This window comes from Carcharodon carcharias, chromosome 12 (assembly GCF_017639515.1).
Source record: "Carcharodon carcharias isolate sCarCar2 chromosome 12, sCarCar2.pri, whole genome shotgun sequence".
Classification (NCBI taxonomy): domain Eukaryota; kingdom Metazoa; phylum Chordata; class Chondrichthyes; order Lamniformes; family Lamnidae; genus Carcharodon; species Carcharodon carcharias.
In genome coordinates this window covers 127,200,471-127,212,693 of record NC_054478.1, presented here as the reverse complement: position 1 = coordinate 127,212,693, position 12,223 = coordinate 127,200,471, and the positions used below count along the sequence as shown (strand labels likewise).

General features: G+C 43.8%; 1 protein-coding gene across 1 annotated transcript in view; it reads left to right on the top strand.

The window, feature by feature from the left end:
• The window catches only part of LOC121285134 (receptor tyrosine-protein kinase erbB-4-like), a 1,067,779-nt gene that overhangs the window by 773,271 nt on the left and 282,285 nt on the right, over nucleotides 1-12,223 (top strand). Inside the window, exon 20 of the mRNA XM_041201314.1 lies at nucleotides 11,010-11,195. Coding sequence (XP_041057248.1) covers nucleotides 11,010-11,195 — 186 coding nt within the window. The remainder of the gene's footprint in view (nucleotides 1-11,009; nucleotides 11,196-12,223) is intronic.

The following is a 12,223-nucleotide window of genomic DNA, read 5'->3' as shown; positions in this document are numbered from 1 at the left end:
TCATATGAAATGGCAGAGAATGATAGTATTTATAGCACAGAAACAGGCCATTCGGACCATCTGCCTGTGCTGCTGTTTATGCTCTATACAAGGCTCTTCCCACCTATCTACTTCTCAGCCTATCACCTCAGGAGTACCTTCCAATTGTACCTCAGCCAGGCTTACTGCCCTTGCCCTCCCCAAACCACCACTGCTCTCCTCCAATTACACTTTTGTCACCCCAACAAACAGAATAAATCCAGAGGGTCTCAGCCAGTGTAACAAACTCAATGCAACGCTTACGTGTCGGTGAGCGGGGGCTGCCCCCACACGCCAACCAGATTCAAGATTCAAGCCATTGTATAAGTCAACCCTCACACTACCCCCACCCCCCGCCCCCCATTTTTCAGCTAATAAATGTACCTTTAGGGCTGTACTTGCATTAGGAGTTGGCCTTAATTTTTTAGCTCAGAGATACATGTTTAGGGTTTTACTCGTCTTATACCGCGGCGCATAGAATCAAACAGGCTATTTTTTTGTTGTTGTTCTCCTTGGAACAGAGGAGGCTGAGAGGTGGCTTAATTGAGGTGTACAAGATTATGAGGGGCTTAGATAGAATAGATAAGAAAGACCTGGTGGAGAGACAAATTGCCAGGGGACACAGATTTAAGATGATTGGTAGGATTAGAGAGGCCATGAAGAAAATCTTCTTCACCCAAGGGATGTTGTGTGTCTGGAATTCACTGCCTGGTTTGATGGGGGAGACAGAAACCCTCAACTCTTTTAAAAGGTACCCGGATCAGCAGATGAAGTGCTGTAACCTGCGAGGTTACGGACCAGGTGCCGGAAGGTAGGAATAGAATGGGTGGCTATTTTCTTTTTGTGTTTTTGGCTGGCGCAACCATGAGGAGCTGAATAGCCTCTTTCTGTGCTGTAAATTTTCAATGGTCCTACCGTTCCATTTTGCCAAGATGTTACATGGGAGTTTAAGACACGCCCACAGAGAGCACATGGCAACCGATGAACATAAACAGGTTCTTCTGCACCAACACCAGCAGTTCCCATTTTAAACTCAGCGTATAAGTTGACCACCATTTTTGGAAGGATTTTTCAAAGCTTCAGAGGTTAACTTGTGCGCAGTAATCTATGGCATTTGAAGTTGAGTTCTTTTGTGATTAAGTTTGGTTACAAGTGTCCTTAATCCAAACCAATCATCTGATATGAAATAATAAATTCAGAAACATATGCCAAAGAGGCTTAAAAGATAATTGGAATGGCAGCATGCACACTGCAGTTTCATAAATCCCCCAAGTATCCACCCTGTTTCTCTCCCCCTGAAAGAGCTGAGTCTCATGGCAGCCTTGAGTTTTCTGATACAGTGCTGCTCTTGCATGGTGGAAGGAGAGGTACCAGGAGCTGCAATCTGTCACAGCTCAGAGAATGAGACATTTGGGGTGCCTAGTTTCCTGATGTGGGTTTCTGGTACAGTATTCTCCATGAGCGCTGAATATTCCAGCCTGAGAGTTGATTGTACAGCCCATTGTAGCCAAGGCCTCACCTCACAAACTCATATACATAAGCATTCACACAAACACACTCACTCATATACACAAACACAGTCATACACAATCATATATACAAACACACTTATCTCCTCAAACACACGCTCACACAGGAGGGAAACCTGAAGTCTGCAGGGACATTTGAACTTAGTGCTGAGTCTAAATAGACGCCATTGTTGCTGTTCCATGGGCCTTAATGTGCAGTGTGAAATTCACGAAGTTATACATTAGACATAAACAGTCTTGAAGGGCAGATAAGATTGTTTCTGCCCATTGATCTGAAGGTTTTTTTAGACCCCCCACCCTTTAAACATGAATAAAAAACAAGATGAAGCTCTCAGTGAGATTTAAAAAAAACCCTCTGCTGGACTGCTTTGATTTATAGGCCACCTGGTGTAGATTAGAAAACAGGCCTTTGTTGACATTTTCCAAGGGCAGTTGCTACGTCATTATGAATGCTTGGGTGAGTTTCAAAGGTTACAATTATCTCAGTGGGGGGTTTCTGAGTTTGATAAATTTAAGACATTTGATTGACAGTTTAAAGAGGCTATTAAAGGGTTATCTCTCTTTGATGAGAGGCCAGAATGGAAATTCTTTTTGTGTTAAAAAGCAATTAACCATTTGTGAAGATTTAAAAGCTTTGAATGGGTTTCATAAATGTGAGTTTTTTTGCTGTCAAGTGTATATGAGTGAGAGCTGCATTAGATTGCTATAATTTATTTTTTCATCTCTACATAGCTCCTGAGATCTATCCGTGACTATGGAGATGACATGGGGTGGTAAGAGGGGCCATGGGGAGTGGGTAGGGGCATGAGTTGGCATGGAGGGGCTATGGGAGGTATGAGGGTTGATAGGGTGGATGGGGATATGAGTTGTCATGGAGGCACCATGGGGTGATGGTGAGGGTTGCGGGGGTGTGAGGGGTGAGGGTTAGAGGGCCTAACAGCTTCCAAAACAACTGGGACAAAGGACACACATATAGACACATCCCCACACACACATACACACATATTCACAAACACTCACACACAAACACACAGTCATATCCACAAATACAGTCACACACGCCAAAACACACACACATTTATATTCACAAACACTTAATCACACACACACAGTCAAATACAAATACATTCACAGGCACACACTCAAACACACTCACACACACATACTTATATGCACACGCATGCATGTGTGCACACACACACACTCACACACATACTTATATACACATACACAAAAAAAACAAACACTTGCGCTCATATACAGAGTCCAACATACATGCACATACACACACACAAACCCACCCTCACTCTCTACTTTTTGTCCTTACCCCTCCATGCCAATTCACCTAAAATCTGTGGACAGTTCCTTGACAGCTTTGGCACTTCCTGGACAGCTTTGACAGGTTTAACAGCTAGATAGCTCCTTACCAATTCCTTGGCAAGTGGACAGTTCCTTGACAGCTGTTCAGCTCTTTGACAGCTTGCCAGTTTCAATAGGTTTGTTCGTTAAAAAGTGCATACTTATTCATTTTTAATAATCCTCCCCCAAATGCTGCAATACCTCCCCCAAAAGTTGCCTTAACTCTCCCAGAGGTGTCCCAGGACCCTATCCAAAGGGGTATCCTACCTCTCCAAAGGGGTACCCTGGCTATCCAAATGCATCCACCAAGTTTGGAAATCTTACCGATTCTAATCTTCACACTGCAGATTCCACACTCATGTTTCGCCAAAATCCTACTGCACTGGAGACAGCTAATGATTTAAATGGCCAGCTACCTCTGTGAAATACACATGTGCAAACCCTGGGCCGACTGCAGTCCCGCTCCGTCAAAGCTGGGAAACGCCGGGTTCAGGGGTGGGACTTAGAATTTTTGGCCATTTATGGCAAAAATCTGGACCGCACAGTCACATACACCCAAAGACATATCAAAACCATTTGACACAAGCTGACCAAATTGCAAGATCACACAAGTTCAACGAGCGTAGTGTTTGGGCTATTTCTAACGCCCTGTGATTTTTAATTCAGCTCAGTACCAACTTTTCTGAATCAATCCTTCAGTTCAGGTTCAATCATGAAATTTTCGTAGAATGATAAAAATAACAGCGCACAGGGAGGATTTCATCCCCCAGAGCCTGTGTCAGTTTTGGGTCTCCTGTAATCCCATTCCTCACAGACACTTTTACATTCCACCTGTACAAATGTTTATCCCACCCCTTTTTAAATGAAGTTTTGAGCCCAAACCTTTGTGTGGGCTTGGACAAACCTGACTTGTGCTCTTGTGCTTCTTCTGAAATGCACACCCGACCCAAGTATGACTTTGCCTGGGATATTTGTCTTTCCACATAGGCATCGTGTTCGCAGTGTATTTTGCAAGTTGCTTTGGAGCGCATGAGGAGTGTGGGTGCGGAGGTGGGCAGTTAAAAGGCTCACCTGGGTTCTCCAAATCAGCAGCCCAGCTCCCAGCATTGTTTAAAGATGACTTAAAACTCACCCCTCACCTCCCTCACCACCCACCCACTCCCCATGCCAGCCTGTAGCCCCTCAGATCACCTATGCCACCCCACACACCTACAGATCACCCACACTATCTCCATGTCACCTCCATGCCCCCCTTGTATCCTCCATAGCCATTCACCGAGTATGCACTATGTGCAATCTTCAGGAGCCATGCAATAGCATTAGAAATTATCTTAAAATTATTGGGAAAAAAGTAAACCTGTAACAATCTAATAAAACCTTAAATTCAAACACATCATCATTGATACTGAGACAAAAAATACTCCAGTGCAAAATATGTAATCTTTTAATGTGTATTAGATTTGTAAACAAACAAGGGATCACTTCAAAAACATATTCTGCGAGTACAGCCTCTTAAATATTTCAATTGTTCTTGGATCAATAGACCACATGCTGAGCAGAAGGCCTTACAGCTTTTGAAACTGAGCCATGCATTCATATTGGCTATTGCTGTCATAACAAAAGCTTTCAGCTATGTAGCCTGAAATGGACAGAACAGAATAGAGAGAGCAAACAGAACAAAGCAGAGAGCCTGCCAATCAATGGAGGGGAGCAGGTACAAAGATTTTTTTCAACTTTTGAAAGCAAGTTTTTTTTAGCAGACAGAGCTGTCAGTAAATCTAAATCACAGCACAACACACGACAACAGAGGCTGACAGACTTTTTTTTGCCCTTTAAAACATTGAAAATTGGAAAAATACTACAATATATGACAACAGTTACATAATGTTGGTCAATGTAAGGGTGAACATACCTTTGTACGACACATCCCTATGATGAAACACTGCATCAAAACACATCTATGTCACAATACAGCATTTAATAATGAGATTTGAAGGTGTCAGAACATTTTACACTTACCTTTCAGAATATCCGCGACTCCTCAGCAGGCTAATTGTCACAAACTCTCCAAGGAGGTGCGTTTTTTCAGGGCTTACAGAAGCCACACCAAGGCATGAAAATATTGTTCAGCAGGAAATACAATTTTCCTGTGGTCCTCACAATGAAGAAGTGCATGTGTGTTTTGCACCCAAGGTCTTCCCAACTTGCCAAACGGCCACATGAAAATTGTGTGGGGCTGTGAAGGCTGTGGAGAATTGTTTTTCCAGCCAAAAAATCCTAAATTCAGCATTTTGAAACCTGATTCGCACCTCCATTCGGAGATGAAAATCCAGCCCTTAGTTAGTAGCCGGCCCGCCTCTGTACTCACACCCCTCACCTCGTCCATCATGGTTCATAAAATGCAATGCAAACCCGACCCTGTGTGAAAAGACAAAAATTCTGGGCAAACTCACAGATGGGGCAGGTATGCATTCCGGAAGACACAAAAGTGTGCTTGTCGAGTTTTCCTTAGCCCATACGAAAACCTGGGCCTAAATTCAACATTTCACGACCGGATTCCTACTTCTTTTGGGAGGCAAAAATCCAGCCCTTAGTCTCTGTCTCAGTAACTTCACGTGGTGAAGTATTCCACAGCCCAAGAGCCTTCTGTTCTACAACCTACCTCCTCGGTTCCCCCATGCTACTTCCAGTGAGAGTTCTTGATTTCTGTTCTCTAATTACCCTTTGCCCACCAGTGAAACAAGAACTTTCACTATTTACCTATAGTAAAGTCCCCAGGTTTCACTCATCCATTTATAGTAGGGTCTTTCTCTCTGTCGCAAAGCCCCCATTCTTCAGTCTCTCCCTTTCTCCCCAATCTCCCTCTCTCCCCAGCCTCCATTCCCCAGCCTTCCTCACTCCCCAGCTCCCATTCCCTAGTCTCCCTCTCTCCCCAGCCCCCATCCCCTAGTCTCCCTCTCTCCCCAGCCCCCATCCCCTAGTCTCCCTCTCTCCCCAGCCCCCATCCCCTAGTCTCCCTCTCTCCCCAGCCCCCATCCCCTAGTCTCCCTCTCTCCCCAGCTCCCATTCCCCAGTCTCCCTCTCTCCCCAGCCCCCATTCCCCAGTCCCCCTCTCTTCCCCACCTATTTCTCAGGTGCCTCCCTCCCCTCCCGGCTCCCCACATGACTTCACAGCCTACCTGTGCCCTTTCCTGAGTCCTAGCACCTTCTGGATTGCGCAGCAGGTCTCTCCATTGGCACTCTATGGCAGTGCCCGGGTGACGTTATGGAATGCAGAGTGAGGAAAGCTAGAGCCAGTGATTGGAGGCTATGTCCCTATTACCGGAAACTCCAAACATTCACATAGAAATACTCATATACACAGAATTACACACACTCATACACACTAACACAAACACTCATGCAAACGCACATACAAATACACATTCATGCACATGAACACCCAACACGAACACTCATACACACATACTCACACAAGCATTCAAACACTCATACACACCAATACTCCATTCCCCAGTCTCTCCCTCTCTGCCCAGCCCCCATTCCCCAGTCTCCCTGTCATAAGCACTCGCACACAAATACCCAGCACACTCACAAATAATCACTCACATGGAAAAACTCACACACGCACTGAGCGGTTGTGAAATAGCGTGAGATAACATCAGGCGAGCATCCCGGCATTGTTGTGCAATCATGCGACATTTCACTCAGCAGGCTAGCACAGCTGTCGGAAGCACGCCCAGCGACAATTAATTGGGCAGTTAGGCCCTTAACGGCGCAATTAACAGCGATTTTATGTGGCCCGTCCAATTACGGTTGGCGGACGGGCCATTCTTCCAGGCGGCATTCCCATTTTTGCTCAAACCTCGATCCAGGGTGGGATGAAATCTCTGTGGGGAAATAAAATAAAAAGAAATATCTGGGGAGTGTTTTTTTATGAGGTATACGTTCAGGTGCTTGATTGTGCTGCATGGGGCATGTTTTCAGCATTTTTGTCATTTCCTTTATTCTGTGGAGGTCTGCAGCTACCTGGGGCAGCTGTCTGCCTTCAGGGTGCTCACTTACCCGCACCTGCCCTCTTTCCACCCTCACCTGGACAGCGCTGAGCATTTCTCAGCAGCGTTTTACACTGGCTGGCCATTAATTGACCAGCCAGCATGAAATCATGGTTAGGAGCTGTTTGCAGCCAGAGGCCCATTTCCTGTTCGGTTCCAGGCCTGCTGATTGCGCACGCCTGACGAAAGAAAAATTCAGGCCATAGCTTAAAATCAGTCAATAAGAAATCTGGAATTGAAAGCTTGTCTCAGTAATGGTGACCATGAAACAATCGTTGATTGTCATAAAACCCATCTAGTTCACTAATGCCCTTTAAGGAAGGAAATCTGACATCCTTACCTGGTCTGGCCTACATGTGGCTCCAGACCCACACAAATGTGGTTGACTCTTAACTACCCTCTGAAAATGGTCTAGTAAGCCACTCAGTTCAGGCGCAATTAAGGATGGGCAATATATGCTGGCCTTGCCAGTGATGCCCACATCCACTGAAAGAATAAAAAAAAACACAAACCCACATACACACAAAGGAAAACAGGCACAAAGTCTCTCAAGCTCACAAATTCTCAAGCACGTGCGCACACACGTACACACACACACACAAACACACAAATAAAAACACACTCCCAGGAGTTACTAGACAACTTCGTATTTTGAAACAAACTATTCAGATTCCATAGTAACGCCACCTGCCAACCAATTGGCACTCTCTTCACATACTGTATAAATTGTTGTTTTCCCCTTTTATTGTTATTCTTGCAAGGTGTCCTGATGACTGCAAGACGAAAAGCTTTGATATGTCTCTTTTCTTTCAGCAATACTCAACTTCAGTACTACCAAATGACCATTACTATTCAGATTGTAAAACAGAAAACAGCAGTGAAACAGTTAACCAGAGCATGCACCATATGGCTTGCCAAAATGGCAGGAATATAACAACGAATAATACAGAAAGTGTCACACACTTCCAACTGAGGGGTACTCTATAGAGTAGCTTTTAATTATAATTGAACTTGGGAATACATTGCATTTAAATGTGCTGTGATAGACCTTCAGTTTGTGTTCTGTAGATTTTATTCAAGTTAAGCATAGAGGTGCAGTCAAGCATTAAGTGGATTGTCAGATTATTTACCAAAAAACCCCTCTTAGAATCACCAGTTGAAAACCTTCCTAAACGATTGTGATTTAATATTAATATAGAACTGAAATTCCAGATTTGCATTATGGATTAGAGGGCTTTAGTTTTATGACACTGGAACATCTATCAGAAAATAAGCTCCTTCTGTTTCAACTTTCCATTAGAGCCCAAGCTGAATTGGTAAGGTTGGAATTATGGAGAAAATTCCCTGAATTTAACATCCCAACCACAACAGCTTGCATTTATGTAGCAACTTAAGTGAAACATTCCAGGGAGGAAATGATGCTTGCGGAGAGGTCGGGTTGTGGAGTGAAGGCTGCAGTGATGGTTCTCATCCAGGGGTATAGGCTTTTACTCAGGTATTTTTCATGTTTTGTGGTGAATTTGAGAGCCTGCTCTCTGCAAATCAATGATTAAATTTTGAATCCCTTTATCATTTTAAACACCTCAATGAGATCACCTCTCAACCTTCGAAACTCATCGTAATATAAGATAAATATATGCAAGCTGGCCTCAGAAATTAACTGTTTAACCCTCCAAGACCAATATATCATCCCTGAGGTGTAGTACGCAAAAACAAACCCGCTTCTCGAGATAAAGTGTGAGCAAGAAGCTGTATAAATTGAAGAATAGCTTCCTCCCCTTTGTATTCCAACCACCTTCAGGCAAAAGCTAAAACTCCATTAGCCTTTTTGCTTAGTTTTTGTGCCTGTGCACCAGCTTTTAGTGTTTTGTGTACAAGGACACCCAAATACCTTACACAGTCCCAGCTCTCTTGCCATTAAGAAAATATTCAGATTTTTCTTTCTTGGAACCAAAATAGATGGCCTTACAGTTCACTATATTGAACCCCATCTGCCACAGTTTTGCCCATTCACTTAGTTTGTCCATGTCCCTTTTTTAACTACCCGCTCCCACCTACACTATTTACTTTGGCTCCTAACTTGCTGTTAACTGCAAACATTCAAGTAACTGATAAATATGTTGAAAAACTGAACAGGTCCCTGGGGAACACTTCTTGTCACATCCCACCAATCCCCCCTCTCTGTCTTCTATCCCCCAACCAATTACCAATTCGTGTCCCAATTACATGAGCTTTCATTTTTGCTAAAGGACCTTCTGAAGTTCATGCAGATAATTTCCATAGAACACTCTCCCAGTTAGCATGCTAGTGACCCCCTCAAAATATTCAGTCAGATCAATTAGAAATAACCTCCTCATCCTCAGGCCTTCAGATTGCTAATCCTAGTTGCTAACTACTGCGCTATTTTACCATTTCTTCACACATCCCTGCTGATTATTTTGATCAGCTCACACTTGTCCAAGTGTTCCTTCACTCTGCGTCCATGATGATTGACTACAGTAGCTTCTCCACAACTGATATCAGCTCTGTTGTTTCCATGTTTTCTCTCTCTCCTTTCTTAAATAATGGAGTGACATTGTCCAATCCAAAAGCACAGTTCCCAAGACCAGAGACCTTTGGAAAATTATGACTAACCAATCAGAAATTTTCCCATTTGCTTCTTTTAACACCTAAGGCTGGAAGCCATCACACCCTGGAGACTTTCCCACTTTAAGTCCTGTTATTTTCTCCATTAACTTGGAAACAAATTATATTAAATACAATAAACTCTTTCCCTTGACTGATTTCTAATTTGTAGCTGCACTGCTGGTATTTTGTCCTTTTGCTCCACTGTGGCAATGGGTACAACAAAAGGATAATTTCTGCTGGAAGCAGCAGTGAGAATTCCAAAGCAAATGCTGTGACACTGATTTTTCTGGGGCCATAGGAGCAGGAATGGTTTTCCTGGGCCCACAGAAATCATCCTACTCCCTGTATATTACTCAGGATTGCAGCCTTCTTTCCTCCTTTCCTTGCTCTCTATTCAGCTCTGGGAGGGAGCGACTGGATTTCCTGCCCCTCCCCACTTGGCGAGTTGTTTATCATTGAGTGTGTGCAGGTTGCTGATCAAATTAAAACAAAGCTCTGCCACAAATGTCATATGGGCTTCTTGCCGGCACTTGATTAGTACTATATGTGAAAATTGCCCCTAGTGCCGCCTCAAGTGGTGTTTCTGGAAATTCGATCTAAGCAGATATTGGAGGCACAATTCTGTCAGTCCTTATCAGAGAATATTGAAGATTTGCTTATTGCCCATGAAATCCCATTTTAACACTTGAAAAGAGATAAATCAGTTAGTGAGTATCACAGTTTTCAGACTACAAGGTTCAAAACTGGCACTGAAGCCCTGTCTGCCTCCTGCATGAAAGATCCCATGGTATTAACTCAAAGAAGTGCAGGGGAGTTATCCCCAGTATCCTGGCCAATATTTATCCCTCAATTAACATCACACAGAACAGATGATGTGCTCATTATCACATTGCTGTTTGTAGGAGCGTACTGCATTCCCGATATTACAACTGTGATGACACGTCAGAAAAGTACTTAATTGGTTGTAAAATGCTGAGACATCTAGCGGATGTGGGAAGTGTTATATATATTCAAGTCTTTCTTTCTCTTCATTGAATAGAAAAACAGCCTTGATGGCATGAATGGCCTCTTCCTGTTCCTATGTTCCTAAGGCTCCAATCTTGGTGCCCTCTGCTCCTGGGCAAGAGGATGAACTTTCCTCTTTTGCTTCCAGACAATAGATCCTGGTTGGCAGTGGGTGAGCATCTGGGCAATGACCTGATCCACTTAGATCAGGCAGGTTCAGGTTGGTTGGATTCTATCTGACTGGTGTCTAGGTGCAGGGCCTAGAGGAACATGAGCCCTGCCATTCCTGATTGTATTGGTGTAAGTGTTGCCAATAAATGGTTATTTGAACGGTGTACATATCGTTCAGGGAAGATGAAGTTTAACACACATCCTCATGTTCAATGGTTCATGTGATTGTTCTTTCTTCTTACAGGAGGCCCTGATAATGGCCAGTATGGACCATCCACATCTGGTCCGCCTTTTGGGTGTTTGTCTCAGTCCCACGATCCAATTGGTCACTCAGCTGATGCCCCATGGCTGCCTGCTGGACTATGTCCGTGAACACAAGGATAACATTGGCTCCCAGCTGCTTCTGAACTGGTGTGTCCAGATTGCAAAGGTAAGAGATTCCACCCCCAGAATGATTCAGACTGAGGCACTGTAGCGGGAGGAGAATTGCATTGTGACCTGTGTATTTTTCCTACAATCCAACTTTACTTCAAGCAATGCCTGAACAAGGGGCAAATGTGGAACACATTTGGAATAAGGAATTAGGAATAAGGAATTAGTTTTAATTATGTTTATCGTATTTCACAATGCACCCATTGTTATGTTGCAAACTTTGAGGCTCATCCAATCCTGCGATATGCAATTTTAGAGACAAGCAAGCCAAGGGAAATAACCCACCAGCTAATGTATGGAAGGAGCAAGAAATATTGTATGCAATATCCCAAAACTTTACACCACGTAGCAAAACATTGTGAGTAATGAGATGTTTGACAGAGGGATAGGATACGGGTATGTTATACATCATCTGATAGAGGGGTAAGATGTGCGTCTGTTATACACTGCCTGATACATGGGCAAGATGTTGGTTTGTTATGCACTGTCTGATAAAGGGACAAGGTATATGTACATTATACATTGCGTATGTTATCCACTGCCTGATAGAAAGACAGGATGTGGGTTTATTATACACTGTCTGATAGAGGGATGGGGTATGTGCACATTATACATTGTCTTTAGCAGGGTGTGATGTGGGTATGTTGTGCACTGTCTCATAGAGGGACAGGTTGACGATTTCTTCCACTGTTATGTACACTGAGTTCCTGATCACTATTGGGGTCATTGGAGAAACTGCAGAAACAAATGTTAACTAAAACAAAGAGGAAAGAGTATATGGCACGTGAGACCTTGCTGATTATTTTCATGGACCTGATAGTGCAAGGGACAGACTTAGGCCTGGATTTTCCAGCCCCAATGTGGCGTGACCCAGTGCGAAAGATTCAGCAGCCCAGCCAAATGTCCTTTGAGTGATAGTGGGACCAGACGATCCTGGCGGCGGATGGGCTGGAAAATCCCACCCTTAGAGTGGAGAAAGTGGTCATAAAGAATGAGAAAAGAGGACGGATTTAGGACAGTTGAGAC